The sequence below is a fragment of the Mustelus asterias genome, unplaced genomic scaffold (genome assembly GCF_964213995.1).
Source record: "Mustelus asterias unplaced genomic scaffold, sMusAst1.hap1.1 HAP1_SCAFFOLD_1448, whole genome shotgun sequence".
NCBI lineage: Eukaryota > Metazoa > Chordata > Chondrichthyes > Carcharhiniformes > Triakidae > Mustelus > Mustelus asterias.
The window spans coordinates 23,569-45,000 of record NW_027591393.1 but is presented as its reverse complement, the minus strand read 5'-3'; the positions used below and the strand labels follow the sequence as shown (position 1 = coordinate 45,000).

Below are 21,432 nucleotides of genomic sequence, written 5' to 3'. Positions count from 1 at the left end.
GCTCCCTCAGCACTGACCCTCCCACAGTGCGGCACTCCCTCAGCGCTGACCCTCCCACAGTGCGGCACTCCCTCAGCACTGACCCTCCCACAGTGCAGCGCTCCCTCAGCACCGACCCTCCCACAGTGCGGCGCTCCCTCAGCACCGGCCCTCCCACAGTGCGGCGCTCCCTCATCACTGACCCTCCCACAGTGCGGCGCTCCCTCAGCACTGACCCTCCCACAGTGCGGCGCTCCCTCAGCACTGACCCTCCCACAGTGCGGCGCTCCCTCAGCACTGACCCTCCCACAGTGCGGCGCTCCCTCAGCACTGACCCTCCCACAGTGCGGCGCTCCCTCAGCACTGACCCTCCCACAGTGCGGCGCTCCCTCAGCACTGACCAACCCACAGTGCGGCGCTCCCTCAGCACTGACCCTCCCACAATGCGGCGCTCCCTCAGCACTGACCCTCCCACAGTGCGGCGCTCCCTCAGCACTGACCCTCCCACAGTGCGGCGCTCCCTCAGCACCGACCCTCCCACAGTGCAGCGCTCCCTCAGCACTGACCCTCCCACAGTGCGGCGCTCCCTCAGCACCGACCCTCCCATAGTGCGGCGCTCCCTCAGCACCGACCCTCCCACAGTGCGGCGCTCCCTCAGCACCGACCCTCCCACAGTGCGGCGCTCCCTCAGCACCGACCCTCCCACAGTGCGGCGCTCCCTCAGCACTGACCCTCCCACAGTGCGGCGCTCCCTCAGCACTGACCCTCCCACAGTGCGGCTCTCCCTCAGCACTGACCCTCCCACAGTGCGGCGCTCCCTCAGCACTGACCCTCCCACAGTGCGGCTCTCCCTCAGCACTGACCCTCCCACAGTGCGGCTCTCCCTCAGCACCGACCCTCCCACAGTGCGGCGCTCCCTCAGCACTGACCCTCCCACAGTGCGGCGCTCCCTCAGCACCGACCCTCCCACGGTGCGGCGCTCCCTCATCACTGACCCTCCCACAGTGCGGCGCTCCCTCAGCACTGACCCTCCCACAGTGCGGCTCTCCCTCAGCACTGACCCTCCCACAGTGCGGCGCTCCCTCAGCACTGACCCTCCCACAGTGCGGCGCTCCCTCAGCACTGACCCTCCCACAGTGCGGCACTCCCTCAGCACTGACCCTCCCACAGTGCGGCGCTCCCTCAGCACTGACCCTCCCACAGTGCGGCGCTCCCTCAGCACTGACCCTCCCACAGTGCGGCTCTCCCTCAGCACCGACCCTCCCACAGTGCGGCGCTCCCTCAGCACTGACCCTCCCACAGTGCGGCGCTCCCTCAGCACCGACCCTCCCACGGTGCGGCGCTCCCTCATCACTGACCCTCCCACAGTGCGGCGCTCCCTCAGCACTGACCCTCCCACAGTGCGGCTCTCCCTCAGCACTGACCCTCCCACAGTGCGGCACTCCCTCAGCACTGACCCTCCCACAGTGCGGCGCTCCCTCAGCACCGACCCTCCCACAGTGCGGCGCTCCCTCAGCACTGACCCTCCCACAGTGCGGCACTCCCTCAGCACCGACCCTCCCACAGTGCGGCGCTCCCTCAGCACTGACCCTCCCGCAGTGCGGCGCTCCCTCAGCACCGACCCTCCCACAGTGCGGCGCTCCCTCAGCACTGACCCTCCCACAGTGCGGCGCTCCCTCAGCACTGACCCTCACATTGTGCGGCTTTTGGGATAATCCGGACACACCGGACCCGCAGCCCTGTGAAGATGAGATGAATGAAACAGCCGGAAAACTGGCTGTATTTCAGATGGGTTTTAATTGGAAAGCAGTTATTCACACAGTTTGTGTTGATGAAGGAAGCAGTGAGAGCCGGAAGCCCAAACCCCTCTCACTTCACACTGTCACTCCTCTGACCATGGAGAAAATACCCAATGTTGTATTGAGTGAGAACCCGAGGTTTTGGAAAGCTTAGCGGCCGCTGTGTTTGGTTTTACAGGACGATGTGTCTTGAGTCACAATCTCGGACCGCACGGAGACATCTTTGTTCCCAGAGCGGTCACTTCCTCTTTGACCATGGGTGGCACCTCAGCTGTCCCCAGCAAGGCCATCCCACCTCCATCCCTATCCCTGTGAGTCCCACTGACCCACACCCGTCCCTATCCCTGTGAATCCCACTGACCCACACCCGTCCCTGACCCTGTGAGTCCCACTGACCCACACCCGTCCCTATCCCTGTGAATCCCACTGACCCACACCCATCCCTATCCCTGTGAATCCCACTGACCCACACCCATCCCTATCCCTGTGAATCCCACTGACCCACACCCATCCCTATCCCTGTGAATCCCACTGACCCACACCCATCCCTATCCCTGTGAATCCCACTGACCCACACCCGTCCCTATGAATCCCACTGACCCACACCCATCCCTATCCCTGTGAATCCCACTGACCCACACCCGTCCCTATCCCTGTGAATCCCACTGACCCACACCCGTCCCTATCCCTGTGAATCCCACTGACCCACACCCATCCCTATCCCTGTGAATCCCACTGACCCACACCCGTCCCTATCCCTGTGAATCCCACTGACCCACACCCGTCCCTATCCCTGTGAATCCCACTGACCCACACCCATCCCTATCCCTGTGAATCCCACTGACCCACACCCATCCCTATCCCTGTGAATCCCACTGACCCACACCCGTCCCTATCCCTGTGAATCCCACTGACCCACACCCGTCCCTATCCCTGTGAATCCCACTGACCCACACCCGTCCCTATCCCTGTGAATCCCACTGACCCACACCCATCCCTATGAATCCCACTGACCCACACCCGTCCCTATCCCTGTGAATCCCACTGACCCACACCCGTCCCTATCCCTGTGAATCCCACTGACCCACACCCATCCCTATCCCTATCCCTGTGAATCCCACTGACCCACACCCATCCCTATCCCTGTGAATCCCACTGACCCACACCCATCCCTATCCCTGTGAATCCCACTGACCCACACCCGTCCCTATCCCTGTCCCTGTGAATCCCACTGACCCACACCCGTCCCGTCCAGCTGTCAACATGTTTCCTTCAAGGAATCTGGATGAAAGGGCAGCACTGACCAGTGGGGGACCCGTACCCAATGCCTCAGGCAGACTCTGCGGACATGGAAATTATTGGTTTCAAGGATTCTACGAAGCTTTCCAGTGTCTGCAGAATTTTGCCTTGTTTTTGGAGCCAGACAATCAGCTTCTGAAGCCCATTTTCCTCCTCCGCATCGTCACCCCGCTCAATATATTGCATCAAGGACAACAAACCAAAAGCTGTAATAGCCCCCAGACATGCCCCGGTCAAGGTTGGGACAGCTGCCTCGGTCAAGGCCGATCCAGCTACCCCGGTCAAGGCCGATCCAGCTACCTCGGTCAAGGCCGATCCAGCTGCCCCGGTCAAGGCCGATCCAGCTGCCCCGGTCAAGGCCGATCCAGCTGCCCCGGTCAAGGCCGATCCAGCTGCCCCGGTCAAGGCCGATCCAGCTGCCCCGGTCAAGGCCGATCCAGCTGCCCCGGTCAAGGCCGATCCAGCTGCCCCGGTCAAGGCCGATTTAAGTGCCGCGATCGCCGCCCCAATTGCGGTCCTGCACATGTAACCAATGCCTGCTCCAGCAAACGCACCTATCAGGACTAATATCACCATCTCCAATCTGTAACGCTTGCCGAATGCATGACAGAAGGAATCGACTTCAGATTGGATAGATCTCTCAAGTTCCAGCATCTGCTCCACTTTCTCATTTTCATCACCGTCCAACCTCCTTCCAAAATCAGCCAACAGCTCCTTGGTCTTCTTCTCCACATCACGCTTCATCAAACCCGGATGGATCTTGATGCATCCAAAAATACCTTCTGTATCACGCTCCTGAACAACACAAAGTACAGGGTTAGATACAGAGTGAAGCTCCCTCTGCACTGTCCCCCATCAAACACTCCCAGGACAGGTACAGCACGGGGTTAGATACAGAGTAAAGCTCCCTCTACACTGTCCCCCATCAAACACTCCCAGGACAGGTACAGCACGGGGTTAGATACAGAGTAAAGCTCCCTCTACACTGTCCCCCATCAAACACTCCCAGGACAGGTACAGCACGGGGTTAGATACAGAGTAAAACTCCCTCTACACTGTCCCCCATCAAACACTCCCAGGACAGGTACAGCACGGGGTTAGATACAGAGTGAAGCTCCCTCTACACTGTCCCCCATCAAACACTCCCAGGACAGGTACAGCACGGGGTTAGATACAGAGTAAAGCTCCCTCTACACTGTCCCCATCAAACACTCCCAGGACAGGTACAGCACGGGGTTAGATACAGAGTAAAGCTCCCTCTACACTGTCCCCATCAAACACTCCCAGGACAGGGACAGCACGGGGTTAGATACAGAGTAAAGCTCCCTCTACACTGTCCCCATCAAACACTCCCAGGACAGGTACAGCACGGGGTGAGATACAGAGTAAAGCTCCCTCTACACTGTCCCCATCAAACACTCCCAGGACAGGTACAGCACGGGGTGAGATACAGAGTAAAGCTCCCTCTACACTGTCCCCGTCAAACACTCCCAGGACAGGTACAGCACGGGGTTAGATACAGAGTAAAGCTCCCTCTGCACTATCCCCCATCAAACACTCCCAGGACAGGTACAGCACGGGGTTAGATACAGAGTAAAGCTCCCTCTACACTGTCCCCATCAAACACTCCCAGAACAGGTACAGCACGGGGTTAGATACAGAGTAAAGCTCCCTCTGCACTGTCCCCCATCAAACACTCCCAGGACAGGGACAGCACGGAGTTAGATACAGAGTAAAGCTCCCTCTACACTGTCCCCATCAAACACTCCCAGGACAGGTACAGCACGGGGTTAGATACAGAGTAAAGCTCCCTCTACACTGTCCCCATCAAACACTCCCAGGACAGGTACAGCACAGGGTTAGATACAGAGTAAATCTCCCTCTACACTGTCCCCCATCAAACACTCCCAGGACAGGTACAGCACGGGGTTAGATACAGAGTAAAGCTCCCTCTACACTGTCCCCCATCAAACACTCCCAGGACAGGTACAGCACGGGGTTAGATACAGAGTAAAGCTCCCTCTACACTGTCCCCATCAAACACTCCCAGGACAGGTACAGCACGGGGTTAGATACAGAGTAAAGCTCCCTCTACACTGTCCATCATCAAACACTCCCAGGACAGGTACAGCACGGGGTTAGATACAGAGTAAAGCTCCCTCTACACTGTCCCCCATCAAACACTCCCAGGACAGGTACAGCACGGGGTGAGATACAGAGTAAAGCTCCCTCTACACTGTCCCCATCAAACACTCCCAGGACAGGTACAGCACGGGGTTAGATACAGAGTAAAGCTCCCTCTACGCTGTCTCCATCAAACACTCCCAGGACAGGTACAGCACGGGGTTAGATACAGAGTAAAGCTCCCTCTACGCTGTCTCCATCAAACACTCCCAGGACAGGTACAGCACGGGGTTAGATACAGAGTAAAGCTCCCTCTACACTGTCCCCATCAAACACTCCCAGGACAGGGACAGCACGGGGTTAGATACAGAGTAAAGCTCCCTCCACACTGTCCCCCATCAAACACTCCCAGGACAGGGACAGCACGGGGTTAGATACAGAGTAAAGCTCCCTCTACACTGTCCCCCATCAAACACTCCCAGGACAGGTACAGCACGGGGTTAGATACAGAGTAAATCTCCCTCTACACTGTCCCCCATCAAACACTCCCAGGACAGGTACAGCACGGGGTTAGATACAGAGTAAAGCTCCCTCTACACTGTCCCCAACAAACACTCCCAGGACAGGGACAGCACGGGGTTCGATACAGAGTAAAGCTCCCTCTACACTGTCCCCCATCAAACACTCCCAGGACAGGTACAGCACGGGGGTAGATACAGAGTAAAGCTCCCTCTACACTGTCCCCCATCAAACACTCCCAGGACAGGGACAGCACGGGGTTAGATACAGAGTAAAGCTCCCTCTGCACTGTCCCCCATCAAACACTCCCAGGACAGGTACAGCACGGGGTTAGATACAGAGTAAATCTCCCTCTACACTGTCCCCCATCAAACACTCCCAGGACAGGTACAGCACGGTGTTAGATACAGAGTAAAGCTCCCTCTACACTGTCCCCATCAAACACTCCCAGGACAGGTACAGCACGGGGTTAGATACAGAGTAAAGCTCCCTCTACACTGTCCCCATCAAACACTCCCAGGACAGGTACAGCACGGGGTAAGATACAGAGTAAAGCTCCCTCTACACTGTCCCCATCAAACACTCCCAGGACAGGTACAGCACGGGGTTAGATACAGAGTAAAGCTCCCTCTACACTGTCCCCATCAAACACTCCCAGGACAGGTACAGCACGGGGTTAGATACAGAGTAAAGCTCCCTCTACACTGTCCCCATCAAACACTCCCAGGACAGGTACAGCACGGGGTAAGATACAGAGTAAAGCTCCCTCTACACTGTCCCCATCAAACACTCCCAGGACGGGTACAGCACGGGGTTAGATACAGAGTAAAGCTCCCTCCACACCGTCCCCATCAAACACTCCCAGGACAGGTACAGCACGGGGTTAGATACAGAGTAAAGCTCCCTCTACACTGTCCCCCATCAAACACTCCCAGGACAGGTACAGCACGGGGTTAGATACAAAGTAAAGCTCCCTCTACACTGTCCCCATCAAACACTCCCAGGACAGGTACAGCACGGGGTTAGATACAGAGTAAAGCTCCCTCTACACTGTCCCCCATCAAACACTCCCAGGACAGGGACAGCACGGGGTTAGATACAGAGTAAAGCTCCCTCTACACTGTCCCCCATCAAACACTCCCAGGACAGGTACAGCACGGGTTTAGATACAGAGTAAAGCTCCCTCTACACTGTCCCCCATCAAACACTCCCAGGACAGGTACAGCACGGGGTTAGATACAGAGTAAATCTCCCTCTACACTGTCCCCCATCAAACACTCCCAGGACAGGTACAGCACGGGGTTAGATACAGAGTAAAGCTCCCTCTACACTGTCCCCCATCAAACACTCCCAGGACAGGTACAGCACGGGGTTAGATACAGAGTAAAGCTCCCTCTACACTGTCCCCCATCAAACACACCCAGGACAGGGACAGCACGGGGTTAGATACAGAGTGAAGCTCCCTCTACACTGTCCCCCATCAAACACTCCCAGGACAGGGACAACACGGGGTTAGATACAGAGTAAAGCTCCATCTATTAATTTGCAATCATAAGCTTGCATTCCATGGAATCTGAAATACCTTCTCTGTGCAGAAAGTTTCGAACTCTTGACGTTTTTTCTTTTTCAGCTTCCGAATCAAGGAATTGAACAGCGTTGTGAAAGACCGAACACAGTTCTCAACCTCAGCATGGATTTTCATATCCAGCTGTGATATCTCGTTCTCCATCTCCATCTCACTTTCACCCAGAGAATGGCGAAAATTCTGCATCAGCTGTTTGGAATAGTTTTCCAAAAGATTCCTCATCGATATCGGAGTGTTCGTGATTGTCCCAGAGATACTTTCCATACTTTGCATCTAAAACACAGACAAAGCAGGAGTTAGATACAGAGTAAAGCTCCCTCCACACGGTCCCCCATCAAACACTCCCAGGACAGGGACAGCACGGGTTTAGATACAGAGTAAAGCTCCCTCCACACGGTCCCCCATCAAACACTCCCAGGACAGGGACAGCACGGGGTTAGATACAGAGTAAAGCTCCCTCTACACTGTCCCCCATCAAACACACCCAGGACAGGTACAGCACGGGGTTAGATACAGAGTAAAGCTCCCTCCACACTGTCCCCCATCAAACACTCCCAGGACAGGTACAGCACGGGGTTGATACAGAGTAAAGCTCCCTCGACACTGTCCCCCATCAAATACTCCCAGGACAGGGACAGCACGGGGTTAGATACAGAGTAAAGCTCCCTCTACACTGTCCCCATCAAACACTCCCAGGACAGGTACAGCACGGGGTTAGATACAGAGTAAAGCTCCCTCTACACTGTCCCCATCAAACACTCCCAGGACAGGTACAGCACGGGGTTAGATACAGAGTAAAGCTCCCTCTACACTGTCCCCATCAAACACTCCCAGGACAGGTACAGCACGGGGTTCGATCCAGGGGAGAGCTCCCTCTGCACTGTCCCCATCAAACACTCCCAGGACAGGGACAGCACGGGGTTAGATACAGAGTAAAGCTCCCTCCACACTGTCCCCCATCAAACACTCCCAGGACAGGGACAGCACGGGGTTAGATACAGAGTAAAGCTCCCTCTACACTGTCCCCCATCAAACACTCCCAGGACAGGTACAGCACGGGGTTAGATACAGAGTAAAGCTCCCTCCACACTGTCCCCCATCAAACACTCCCAGGACAGGGACAGCACGGGGTTAGATACAGAGTAAAGCTCCCTCTACACTGTCCCCATCAAACACTCCCAGGACAGGTACAGCACGGGGTTAGATACAGAGTAAAGCTCCCTCTACACTGTCCCCCATCAAACACTCCCAGGACAGGTACAGATCGGGCTTAGATACTGAGTAAAGCTCCCTCTACACTGTCCCCATCAAACACTCCCAGGACAGGTACAGCATGGGGTTAGATACAGAGTAAAGCTCCCTCTACACTGTCCCCATCAAACACTCCCAGGACAGGTACAGCACGGGGTTAGATACAGAGTAAAGCTCCCTCTACACTGTCCCCATCAAACACTCCCAGGACAGGTACAGCACGGGGTTCGATCCAGGGGAGAGCTCCCTCTGCACTGTCCCCATCAAACACTCCCAGGACAGGTACAGCACGGGGTAAGATACAGAGTAAAGCTCCCTCTACACAGTCCCCCATCAAACACCCCCAGGATAGGTACAGCACGGGGTTAGATCCAGAGTAAAGGTCACTCTACACTGTCCCCCATCAAACACTCCCAGGACAGGTACAGCACGGGATTAGATACAGAGTAAAGCTCCCTCTACACTGTCCCCCATCAAACACTCCGAGGACAGGTACAGCACGGGGTTAGATACAGAGTAAAGCTCCCACTACACTGTCCCCCATCAAACACTCCCAGGACAGGTACAGCATGGGGTTAGATACAGAGTAAAGCTCCCTCTACACTGTCGCCATCAAACACTCCCAGGACAGGTACAGCACGGGTTTCGATCCAGAGTAAAGCTCCCTCTACACTGTCCCCCATCAAACACTCCCAGGACAGCTACAGCACGGGGTTAGATACAGGGTGAAGCTTCCTCTACACTGCCCTCATCAAACACTCCCAGGACAGGTACAGCACGGGGTTAGATACAGAGTAAAGCTCCCTCGACACTGTCCCCCATCAAACACTCCCAGGACAGGTACAGCAGAGGGTTAGATACAGAGTAAAGCTCCCTCTACACTGTCCCCATCAAACACTCCCAGGACAGGCACAGCAGGGGGTTAGATACAGAGTAAAGCTCCGTCTACACTGTCCCCCATCAAACACTCCCAGGACAGTTACAGCACGGGGTTAGATACAGAGTAAAGCTCCCTCTACACTGTCCCCCATCAAACACTCCCAGGACAGGGACAGCACGGGGTTAGATACAGAGTAAAGCTCCCTCTACACTGTCCCCATCAAACACTCCCAGGACAGGCACAGCAGGGGGTTAGATACAGAGTAAAGCTCCGTCTACACTGTCCCCATCAAACACTCCCAGGACAGGTACAGCACGGGGTTAGATACAGAGTAAAGCTCCCTCTACACTGTCCCCATCAAACACTCCCAGGACAGGTACAGCACGGGGTTAGATACAGAGTAAAGCTCCGTCTACACTGTCCCCCATCAAACACTCCCAGGACAGGGACAGCACGGGGTTAGATACAGAGTAAAGCTCCCTCTACACTGTCCCCATCAAACACTCCCAGGACAGGCACAGCAGGGGGTTGGATACAGAGTAAAGCTCCCTCTGCACTGTCCCCCATCAAACACTCCCAGGACAGGTACAGCACGGGGTTAGATACAGAGTAAAGCTCCGTCTACACTGTCCCTCATCAAACACTCCCAAGACAGGGACAGCACGGGGTTAGATACAGAGTATAGCTCCCTCTACACTGTCCCCATCAAACACTCTTAGGGCAGGTACAGCACGGGGTAAGATACAGAGTAAAGCTCCCTCTACACTGTCCCCCATCAAACACTCCCAGGACAGGGACAGCACGGGGTTAGATACAGAGTAAAGCTCCCTCTACACTGTCCCCCATCAAACACTCCCAGGACAGGTACAGCACGGGGTTAGATACAGAGTAAAGCTCCCTCTACACTGTCGCCCATCAAACACTCCCAGGACAGGTACAGCACGGGGTTAGATACAGAGTAAAGCTCCCTCTACACTGTCGCTCATCAAACACTCCCAGGACAGGTACAGCACGGGGTTAGATACAGAGTAAAGCTCCCTCTACACTGTCCCCCAACAAACACTCCGTGGACAGGTACAGCACGGGGTTAGATACAGAGTAAAGCTCCCTCTACACTGTCCCCCATCAAACACTCCCAGGACAGGGAAAGCACGGGGTTAGATACAGAGTAAAGCTCCCTCTGCACTGTCCCCATCAAACACTCCCAGGACAGGTACAGCACGGGGTTAGATACAGAGTAAAGCTCCCTCTACACTGTCCCTCATCAATCACTCCCAGGACAGGTACAGCACGGGGTTAGATACAGAGTAAAGCTCCCTCAACACTATCGCCATCAAACACTCCCAGGACAGGGACAGCACGGGGTTAGATACAGAGTAAAGCTCCCTCTACACTGTCCCCATCAAACACTCCCAGGACAGGTACAGCACGGGGTTAGATGTAGACTGAAGCTCCCTCTACACTGTAGCCTCACACCCAGACTGCCGAATTGATCTGATGTACCTGCTCCGTGCAGTAACCTTGAAATTGCTGCAGAGTTCTGTTCTTCATTTCCTCAATTGCAGACATGAACATTGCACGATAATTCACAGAGAAACATTCTCGCTCATTCTTCAACAGCTTTTCCAACTCATCAATCTCTGCTGTCGGCCCCTCCTCACTCACTCTCAACTTCTTCTGAAAATCATCCCTCAGCTCCATGGCTTTTCTCTCCAGGAGGGCTTCCATTGAACGTGGACTAATCTTTACCCTGCTCAAGACATCCTGGGTGGCTCGTGTCTGAAATATAAAAAGAAAATAGTGTCAGTTACAGGGTAAAGCTCCCTCTCCACTGTCCCCCATCAAACACTCCCAGGACAGGTACAGCACGGGGTTAGATACAGTGTAAAGCTCCCTCTACCCTGTCCCCCATCAAACACTCCCAGGACAGGTACAGCACGGGGTTAGATACAGAGTAAAGCTCCCTCTACACTGTCCCCATCAAACACTCCCAGGACAGGTACAGCACGGGGTTGGATACAGAGTGAAGCTCCCTCTACACTGTCCCCATCAAACACTCCCAGGACAGGTACAGCACGGGGTTAGATACAGAGTAAAGCTCCCTCTCCACTGTCCCCCATCAAACACTCCCAGGACAGGTACAGCACGGGGTTAGATACAGAGTAAAGCTCCCTCTACACTGTCCCCCATCAAACACTCCCAGGACAGGTACAGCACGGGGTTAGATACAGAGTAAACCTCCCTCTACACTGTCCCCCATCAAACACACCCAGGACAGGGACAGCACGGGGTTAGATACAGAGTAAAGCTCCCTCTACACTGTCCCCCATTAAACACTCCCAGGAAAGGTACAGCACGGCGTTAGATACAGAGTAAAGCTCCCTCTACACTGTCCCCATCAAACACTCCCAGGACAGGTACAGCACGGGGTTAGATACAGAGTAAAGCTCCCTCTACACTGTCCCCATCAAACACTCCCAGGACAGGTACAGCACGGGGTTAGATACAGTGTAAAGCTCCCTCTACACTGTCCCCCATCAAACACTCCCAGGACAGGTACAGCACGGGGTTAGATACAGAGTGAAGCTCCCTCTACTCTGTCCCCATCAAACACTCCCAGGACAGGTACAGCACGGGGTTAGATACAGAGTAAAGCTCCCTCTCCACTGTCCCCCATCAAACACTCCCAGGACAGGTACAGCACGGGGTTAGATACAGAGTAAAGCTCCCACTACACTGTCCCCATCAAACACTCCCAGGACAGGTACAGCACGGGGTTGGATACTGAGTGAAGCTCCCTCTCCTCTGTCCCCATCAAACACTCCCAGGACAGGTACAGCACGGGGTTAGATACAGAGTAAAGCTCCCTCTACACTGTCCCCCATCAAACACTCCCAGGACAGGTACAGCACGGGGTTAGATACAGAGTAAAGCTCCCTCTACACTGTCCCCCATCAAACACACCCAGGACAGGGACAGCACGGGGTTAGATACAGAGTAAAGCTCCCTCTACACTGTCCCCCATTAAACACTCCCAGGACAGGTACAGCACGGCGTTAGATACAGAGTAAAGCTCCCTCTTCACTGTCCCCATCAAACACTCCCAGGACAGGTACAGCACGGGGTTAGATACAGAGTAAAGCTCCCTCTACACTGTCCCCATCAAACACTCCCAGGACAGGTACAGCACGGGGTTAGATACAGAGTAAAGCTCCCTCTGCACTGTCCCCCATCAAACACTCCCAGGACAGGTACAGCACGGGGTTAGATACAGAGTAAAGCTCCCTCTACACTGTCCCCCATCAAACACCCCCAGGACTGGTACAGCATGGGGTTAGATACAGAGTAAAGCTCCCTCTACACTGTCCCCATCAAACACTCCCAGGACAGGTACAGCACGGGATTAGATACAGAGTAAAGTTCCCTCTACACTGTCCCCATCAAACACTCCCAGGACAGGTACAGCACGGGGTTAGATACAGAGTAAAGCTCCCTCTACACTGTCCGCATCAAACACTCCCAGGACAGGGACAGCACGGGGTTAGATACAGAGTAAAGCTCCCTCTACACTGTCCCCATCAAACACTCCCAGGACAGGTACAGCACGGGGTTAGATACAGAGTAAAGCTCCCTCTACACTTTCCCCCATCAAACACTCCCAGGACAGGTACAGCACGGGGTTAGATACAGAGTAAAGCTCCCTCTACACTGTCCCCCATCAAACCCTCCCAGGACAGGTACAGCACGGGGTTAGATGCAGAGTAAAGCTCCCTCGACACTGTCCCCCATCAAACACTCCCAGGACAGGTACAGCACGGGGTTAGATACAGAGTAAAGCTCCCTCGACACTGTCCCCCATCAAACACTCCCAGGACAGGTACAGCACGGGGTTAGATGTAGAGTAAAGCTCCCTCTACACTGTCCCCCATCAAACACCCCCAGGACAGGGACAGCACGGGGTTATATACAGAGTAAAGCTCCCTCGACACTGTCCCCCATCAAACACTCCCAGGACAGGTACAGCACGGGGTTAGATACAGAGTAAAGCTCCCTCTACACTGTCCCCATCAAACACTCCCAGGACAGGTTCAGCACGGGGTGAGATGCAGAGTAAAGCTCCCTCTACACTGTCCCCCATCAAACACTCCCAGGACAGGTTCAGCACGGGGTGAGATGCAGAGTAAAGCCCCCTCTACACTGTCCCCCATCAAACACCCCCAGGACAGGGACAGCACGGGGTTAGATACAGAGTAAAGCTCCCTCTACACTGTCCCCCATCAAACACTCCCAGGACAGGTACAGCACAGGGTTCGTTACAGAGTGAAGCTCTCTTGACACTGTCCCCCATCAAACACTCCCAGGATATGTCCAGCATGGGGAGAGATACAGAGTAAAGCTCCCTCTACACTGTCCCCATCAGACACTCCTAGGGCAGGTACAGCACGGGGTTAGATACAGAGTAAAGCTCCCTCTACACTGTCCCCCATCAAACACTCCCAGGACAGGTACAGCACGGGGTTAGATACAGAGTAAAGCTCCCTTTACACTGTCCCCCATCAAACACTCCCAGGACAGGTACAGCACAGGGTTCGTTACAGAGTGAAGCTCTCTTGACACTGTCCCCCATCAAACACTCCCAGGATATGTCCAGCATGGGGAGAGATACAGAGTAAAGCTCCCTCTACACTGTCCCCATCAGACACTCCCAGGACAGGTACAGCACGGGTTAGATACAGAGTAAAGTTCCCTCTGCACTGTCCCCATCAAACACCCCCAGGACAGGTACAGCATGGGGTTAGATACAGAGTAAAGCTCCCTCTACACTGTCCCCATCAAACACTCCCAGGACAGGTGCAGCACGGGGTTAGATACAGAGTAAAGCTCCCTCTACACTGTCCCCCATCAAACACTCCCAGGACAGGTACAGCACGGGGTTAGATACAGAGTAAAGCTCCCTCTACACTGTCCCCATCAAACACTCCCAGGACAGGTACAGCACGGGGTTAGATGTAGACTGAAGCTCCCTCTACACTGTAGCCTCACACCCAGACTGCCGAATTGATCTGATGTACCTGCTCCTTGCAGTAACCTTGAAATTGCTGCAGAGTTCTGTTCTTCATTTCCTCAATTGCAGACATGAACATTGCACGATAATTCACAGAGAAACATTCTCGCTCATTCTTCAACAGCTTTTCCAACTCATCAATCTCTGCTGTCGGCCCCTCCTCACTCACTCTCAACTTCTTCTGAAAATCATCCCTCAGCTCCATGGCTTTTCTCTCCAGGAGGGCTTCCATTGAACGTGGACTAATCTTTACCCTGCTCAAGACATCCTGGGTGGCTCGTGTCTGAAATATAAAAAGAAAATAGTGTCAGTTACAGGGTAAAGCTCCCTCTCCACTGTCCCCCATCAAACACTCCCAGGACAGGTACAGCACAGGGTTAGATACAGAGTAAAGCTCCCTCTACACTGTCCCCCATCAAACACTCCCAGGACAGGTACAGCACGGGGTTAGATACAGAGTAAAGCTCCCTCTACACTGTCCCCCATCAAACACTCCCAGGACAGGGACAGCACGGGGTTAGATACAGAGTAAAGCTCCCTCTACACTGTCCCCCATCAAACACTCCCAGGACAGGTACAGCACGGGGTTAGATACAGAGTAAAGCTCCCTCTCCACTGTCCCCATCAAACACTCCCAGGACAGGTACAGCACGGGGTTAGATACAGTGTAAAGCTCCCTCTACACTGTCCCCCATCAAACACTCCCAGGACAGGTACAGCACGGGGTTAGATACAGAGTAAAGCTCCCTCTACACTGTCCCCCATCAAACACTCCCAGGACAGGGACAGCACGGGTTTAGATACAGAGTAAAGCTCCCTCTACACTGTCCCCCATCAAACACTCCCAGGACAGGTACAGCACGGGGTTAGATACAGAGTAAAGCTCCCTCTACACTGTCCCCATCAAACACTCCCAGGACAGGTACAGCACGGGGTTGGATACAGAGTGAAGCTCCCTCTACTCTGTCCCCATCAAACACTCCCAGGACAGGTACAGCACGGGGTTAGATACAGAGTAAAGCTCCCTCTCCACTGTCCCCCATCAAACACTCCCAGGACAGGTACAGCACGGGGTAATATACAGAGTAAAGCTCCCTCTACACTGTCCCCCATCAAACACTCCCAGGACAGGTACAGCATGGGGTTAGATACAGAGTGAAGCTCCCTCTACACTGTCCCCCATCAAACACTCCCAGGACAGGGACAGCACGGGCTTAGATACAGAGTAAAGCTCCCTCTACACTGTCCCCATCAAACACTCCCAGGACAGGTACAGCACGGGGTTAGATACAGAGTAAAGCTCCCTCTACACTGTCCCCATCAAACACTCCCAGGACAGGTACAGCACGGGGTTGGATACAGAGTAAAGCTCCCTCTACACTGTCCCCATCAAACACTCCCAGGACAGGGACAGCACGGGGTTAAATACAGAGTAAAGCTCCCTCTGCACTGTCCCCATCAAACACTCCCAGGACAGGGACAGCACGGGGTTAGATACAGAGTAAAGCTCCCTCTGCACTGTCCCCCATCAAACACTCCCAGGACAGGGACAGCACGGGGTTAGATACAGAGTAAAGCTCCCTCTACACTGTCCCCATCAAACACTCCCAGGACAGGGACAGCACGGGGTTAGATACAGAGTAAAGCTCCCTCTACACTGTCCCCCATTAAACACTCCCAGGACAGGTACAGCACGGGGTTAGATACAGAGTAAAGCTCCCTCTTCACTGTCCCCATCAAACACTCCCAGGACAGATACAGCACGGGGTGAGATCCAGAGTAAAGCTCCCTCTACACTGTCCCCATCAAACACTCCCAGGACAGGTACAGCACGGGATTAGATACAGAGTAAAGTTCCCTCTACACTGTCCCCATCAAACACTCCCAGGACAGGTACAGCACGGGGTTAGATACAGAGTAAAGCTCCCTCTCCACTGTCCGCATCAAACACTCCCAGGACAGGGACAGCACGGGGTTAGATACAGAGTAAAGCTCCCTCTACAATGTCCCCATCTAACACTCCCAGGACAGGTACAGCACGGGGTTAGATACAGAGTAAAGCTCCCTCTACACTTTCCCCCATCAAACACTCCCAGGGCAGGTTCAGCACGGGGTGAGATGCAGAGTAAAGCCCCCTCTACACTGTCCCCCATCAAACCCTCCCAGGACAGGTACAGCACGGGGTACGATGCAGAGTAAAGCTCCCTCTACACTGTCCCCATCAAACACTCCCAGGACAGGTACAGCACGGGGTTAGATACAGAGTAAAGCTCCCTCGACACTGTCCCCCATCAAACACTCCCAGGACAGGTTCAGCACGGGGTTAGATACAGAGTAAAGCTCCCACTACACTGTCCCCCATCAAACACTCCCAGGACAGGTTCAGCACGGGGTTAGATGCAGAGTAAAGCTCCCTCGACACTGTCCCCCCTCAAACACTCCCAGGACAGGTACAGCACGGGGTTAGATACAGTGTAAAGCTCCCTCTACACTGTCCCCCATCAAACACTCCCAGGACAGGTACAGCACGGGGTTAGATACAGAGTAAAGCTCCCTCTACACTGTCCCCCATCAAACACTCCCAGGACAGGGACAGCACGGGGTTAGATACAGAGTAAAGCTCCCTCTACACTGTCCCCCATCAAACACTCCCAGGACAGGTACAGCACGGGGTTAGATACAGAGTAAAGCTCCCTCTACACTGTCCCCCATTAAACACTCCCAGGACAGGTACAGCACGGCGTTAGATACAGAGTAAAGCTCCCTCTACACTGTCCCCATCAAACACTCCCAGGACAGGTACAGCACGGGGTTAGATACAGAGTAAAGCTCCCTCTACACTGTCCCCATCAAACACTCCCAGGACAGGTACAGCACGGGGTTAGATACAGTGTAAAGCTCCCTCTACACTGTCCCCCATCAAACACTCCCAGGACAGGTACAGCACGGGGTTAGATACAGAGTAAAGCTCCCTCTACACTGGCCCCATCAAACACTCCCAGGACAGGTACAGCACGGGGTTGGATACAGAGTGAAGCTCCCTCTACTCTGTCCCCATCAAACATTCCCAGGACAGGTACAGCACGGGGTTAGATACAGAGTAAAGCTCCCTCTCCACTGTCCCCCATCAAACACTCCCAGGACAGGTACAGCACGGGGTTAGATACAGAGTAAAGCTCCCACTACACTGTCCCCATCAAACACTCCCAGGACAGGTACAGCACGGGGTTGGATACTGAGTGAAGCTCCCTCTCCTCTGTCCCCATCAAACACTCCCAGGACAGGTACAGCACGGGGTTAGATACAGAGTAAAGCTCCCTCTACACTGTCCCCCATCAAACACTCCCAGGACAGGTACAGCACGGGGTTAGATACAGAGTAAAGCTCCCTCTACACTGTCCCCCATCAAACACACCCAGGACAGGGACAGCACGGGGTTAGATACAGAGTAAAGCTCCCTCTACACTGTCCCCCATTAAACACTCCCAGGACAGGTACAGCACGGCGTTAGATACAGAGTAAAGCTCCCTCTTCACTGTCCCCATCAAACACTCCCAGGACAGGTACAGCACGGGGTTAGATACAGAGTAAAGCTCCCTCTACACTGTCCCCATCAAACACTCCCAGGACAGGTACAGCACGGGGTTAGATACAGAGTAAAGCTCCCTCTGCACTGTCCCCCATCAAACACTCCCAGGACAGGTACAGCACGGGGTTAGATACAGAGTAAAGCTCCCTCTACACTGTCCCCCATCAAACACCCCCAGGACAGGTACAGCACGGGATTAGATACAGAGTAAAGTTCCCTCTACACTGTCCCCATCAAACACTCCCAGGACAGGTACAGCACGGGGTTAGATACAGAGTAAAGCTCCCTCTACACTGTCCGCATCAAACACTCCCAGGACAGGGACAGCACGGGGTTAGATACAGAGTAAAGCTCCCTCTACACTGTCCCCATCAAACACTCCCAGGACAGGTACAGCACGGGGTTAGATACAGAGTAAAGCTCCCTCTACACTTTCCCCCATCAAACACTCCCAGGACAGGTACAGCACGGGGTTAGATACAGAGTAAAGCTCCCTCTACACTGTCCCCCATCAAACCCTCCCAGGACAGGTACAGCACGGGGTTAGATGCAGAGTAAAGCTCCCTCGACACTGTCCCCCATCAAACACTCCCAGGACAGGTACAGCACGGGGTTAGATACAGAGTAAAGCTCCCTCGACACTGTCCCCCATCAAACACTCCCAGGACAGGTACAGCACGGGGTTAGATGTAGAGTAAAGCTCCCTCTACACTGTCCCCCATCAAACACCCCCAGGACAGGGACAGCACGGGGTTATATACAGAGTAAAGCTCCCTCGACACTGTCCCCCATCAAACACTCCCAGGACAGGTACAGCACGGGGTTAGATACAGAGTAAAGCTCCCTCTACACTGTCCCCATCAAACACTCCCAGGACAGGTTCAGCACGGGGTGAGATGCAGAGTAAAGCTCCCTCTACACTGTCCCCCATCAAACACTCCCAGGACAGGTTCAGCACGGGGTGAGATGCAGAGTAAAGCCCCCTCTACACTGTCCCCCATCAAACACCCCCAGGACAGGGACAGCACGGGGTTAGATACAGAGTAAAGCTCCCTCTACACTGTCCCCCATCAAACACTCCCAGGACAGGTACAGCACAGGGTTCGTTACAGAGTGAAGCTCTCTTGACACTGTCCCCCATCAAACACTCCCAGGATATGTCCAGCATGGGGAGAGATACAGAGTAAAGCTCCCTCTACACTGTCCCCATCAGACACTCCTAGGGCAGGTACAGCACGGGGTTAGATACAGAGTAAAGCTCCCTCTACACTGTCCCCCATCAAACACTCCCAGGACAGGTACAGCACGGGGTTAGATACAGAGTAAAGCTCCCTTTACACTGTCCCCCATCAAACACTCCCAGGACAGGTACAGCACAGGGTTCGTTACAGAGTGAAGCTCTCTTGACACTGTCCCCCATCAAACACTCCCAGGATATGTCCAGCATGGGGAGAGATACAGAGTAAAGCTCCCTCTACACTGTCCCCATCAGACACTCCCAGGACAGGTACAGCACGGGTTAGATACAGAGTAAAGTTCCCTCTGCACTGTCCCCATCAAACACCCCCAGGACAGGTACAGCATGGGGTTAGATACAGAGTAAAGCTCCCTCTACACTGTCCCCATCAAACACTCCCAGGACAGGTGCAGCACGGGGTTAGATACAGAGTAAAGCTCCCTCTACACTGTCCCCCATCAAACACTCCCAGGACAGGTACAGCACGGGGTTAGATACAGAGTAAAGCTCCCTCTCCACTGTCCCCATCAAACACTCCCAGGACAGGTACAGCACGGGGTTAGATGTAGACTGAAGCTCCCTCTACACTGTAGCCTCACACCCAGACTGCCGAATTGATCTGATGTACCTGCTCCTTGCAGTAACCTTGAAATTGTTGCTGGTTTCTGTTCTTCATTTCCTCAATTGCAGACATGAACATTGCACGATAATTCACAGAGAAACATTCTCGCTCATTCTTCAACAGCTTTTCCAACTCATCAATCTCTGCTGTCGGCCCCTCCTCACTCACTCTCAACTTCTTCTGAAAATCATCCCTCAGCTCCATGGCTTTTCTCTCCAGGAGGGCTTCCATTGAACGTGGACTAATCTTTACCCTGCTCAAGACATCCTGGGTGGCTCGTGTCTGAAATATAAAAAGAAAATAGTGTCAGTTACAGGGTAAAGCTCCCTCTCCACTGTCCCCCATCAAACACTCCCAGGACAGGTACAGCACAGGGTTAGATACAGAGTAAAGCTCCCTCTACACTGTCCCCCATCAAACACTCCCAGGACAGGTACAGCACGGGGTTAGATACAGAGTAAAGCTCCCTCTACACTGTCCCCCATCAAACACTCCCAGGACAGGGACAGCACGGGGTTAGATACAGAGTAAAGCTCCCTCTACACTGTCCCCCATCAAACACTCCCAGGACAGGTACAGCACGGGGTTAGATACAGAGTAAAGCTCCCTCTCCACTGTCCCCATCAAACACTCCCAGGACAGGTACAGCACGGGGTTAGATACAGTGTAAAGCTCCCTCTACACTGTCCCCCATCAAACACTCCCAGGACAGGTACAGCACGGGGTTAGATACAGAGTAAAGCTCCCTCTACACTGTCCCCCATCAAACACTCCCAGGACAGGGACAGCACGGGTTTAGATACAGAGTAAAGCTCCCTCTACACTGTCCCCATCAAACACTCCCAGGACAGGTACAGCACGGGGTTAGATACAGAGTAAAGCTCCCTCTACACTGTCCCCATCAAACACTCCCAGGACAGGTACAGCACGGGGTTGGATACAGAGTGAAGCTCCCTCTACTCTGTCCCCATCAAACACTCCCAGGACAGGTACAGCACGGGGTTAGATACAGAGTAAAGCTCCCTCTCCACTGTCCCCCATCAAACACTCCCAGGACAGGTACAGCACGGGGTAATATACAGAGTAAAGCTCCCTCTACACTGTCCCCCATCAAACACTCCCAGGACAGGTACAGCATGGGGTTAGATACAGAGTGAAGCTCCCTCTACACTGTCCCCCATCAAACACTCCCAGGACAGGGACAGCACGGGCTTAGATACAGAGTAAAGCTCCCTCTACACTGTCCCCATCAAACACTCCCAGGACAGGTACAGCACGGGGTTAGATACAGAGTAAAGCTCCCTCTACACTGTCCCCATCAAACACTCCCAGGACAGGTACAGCACGGGGTTGGATACAGAGTAAAGCTCCCTCTACACTGTCCCCATCAAACACTCCCAGGACAGGGACAGCACGGGGTTAAATACAGAGTAAAGCTCCCTCTGCACTGTCCCCATCAAACACTCCCAGGACAGGGACAGCA

General features: G+C 54.1%; 1 protein-coding gene and 1 long non-coding RNA gene across 3 annotated transcripts; both read right to left on the bottom strand.

Moving 5' to 3' along the window:
* Positions 1-1,757: 1,757 nt before the first annotated feature.
* LOC144488299 (uncharacterized) lies at positions 1,758-2,901 on the bottom strand. Its single transcript, XR_013496552.1, has 2 exons — positions 2,832-2,901; positions 1,758-2,073 (listed from the first exon to the last, which is right to left on the bottom strand). It is a non-coding gene; the product is annotated as an uncharacterized LOC144488299 (long non-coding RNA).
* A 102-nt stretch (positions 2,902-3,003) lies between these two features.
* Positions 3,004-20,228, bottom strand: LOC144488300 (uncharacterized). 2 transcript variants are annotated; one of them, XM_078206343.1, is made up of 5 exons: positions 19,956-20,228; positions 14,509-14,784; positions 10,940-11,215; positions 7,303-7,578; positions 3,004-3,872 (listed from the first exon to the last, which is right to left on the bottom strand). In XM_078206343.1, exons 1-5 carry the CDS (start codon positions 20,178-20,180, stop codon positions 3,108-3,110), a joined length of 1,818 nt encoding a protein of 605 aa, XP_078062469.1. In that variant the 5' UTR covers positions 20,181-20,228; the 3' UTR covers positions 3,004-3,107. The 2 variants fall into 2 exon arrangements, with proteins under 2 accessions (XP_078062469.1, XP_078062471.1); XM_078206345.1 differs by lacking the exon at positions 10,940-11,215.
* Between the last annotated feature and the right edge of the window lie 1,204 nt (positions 20,229-21,432).

What these genes read in the sequence shown, in the direction of transcription:
- LOC144488300 (XM_078206343.1), bottom strand. Translation starts at nt 20,180, where the DNA reads ATGGAAGCCCTCCTGGAGAGAAAAGCCATGGAGCTGAGGGATGATTTT. An exon ending in AAGGTTACTGCAAGGAGCAG is followed by an intron (nt 14,785 to 19,955) that starts GTACATCAGATC and finishes TTTATATTTCAG; the next exon opens with ACACGAGCCACCCAGGATGT. An exon ending in AAGGTTACTGCACGGAGCAG is followed by an intron (nt 7,579 to 10,939) that starts GTACATCAGATC and finishes TCTGTGTTTTAG; the next exon opens with ATGCAAAGTATGGAAAGTAT.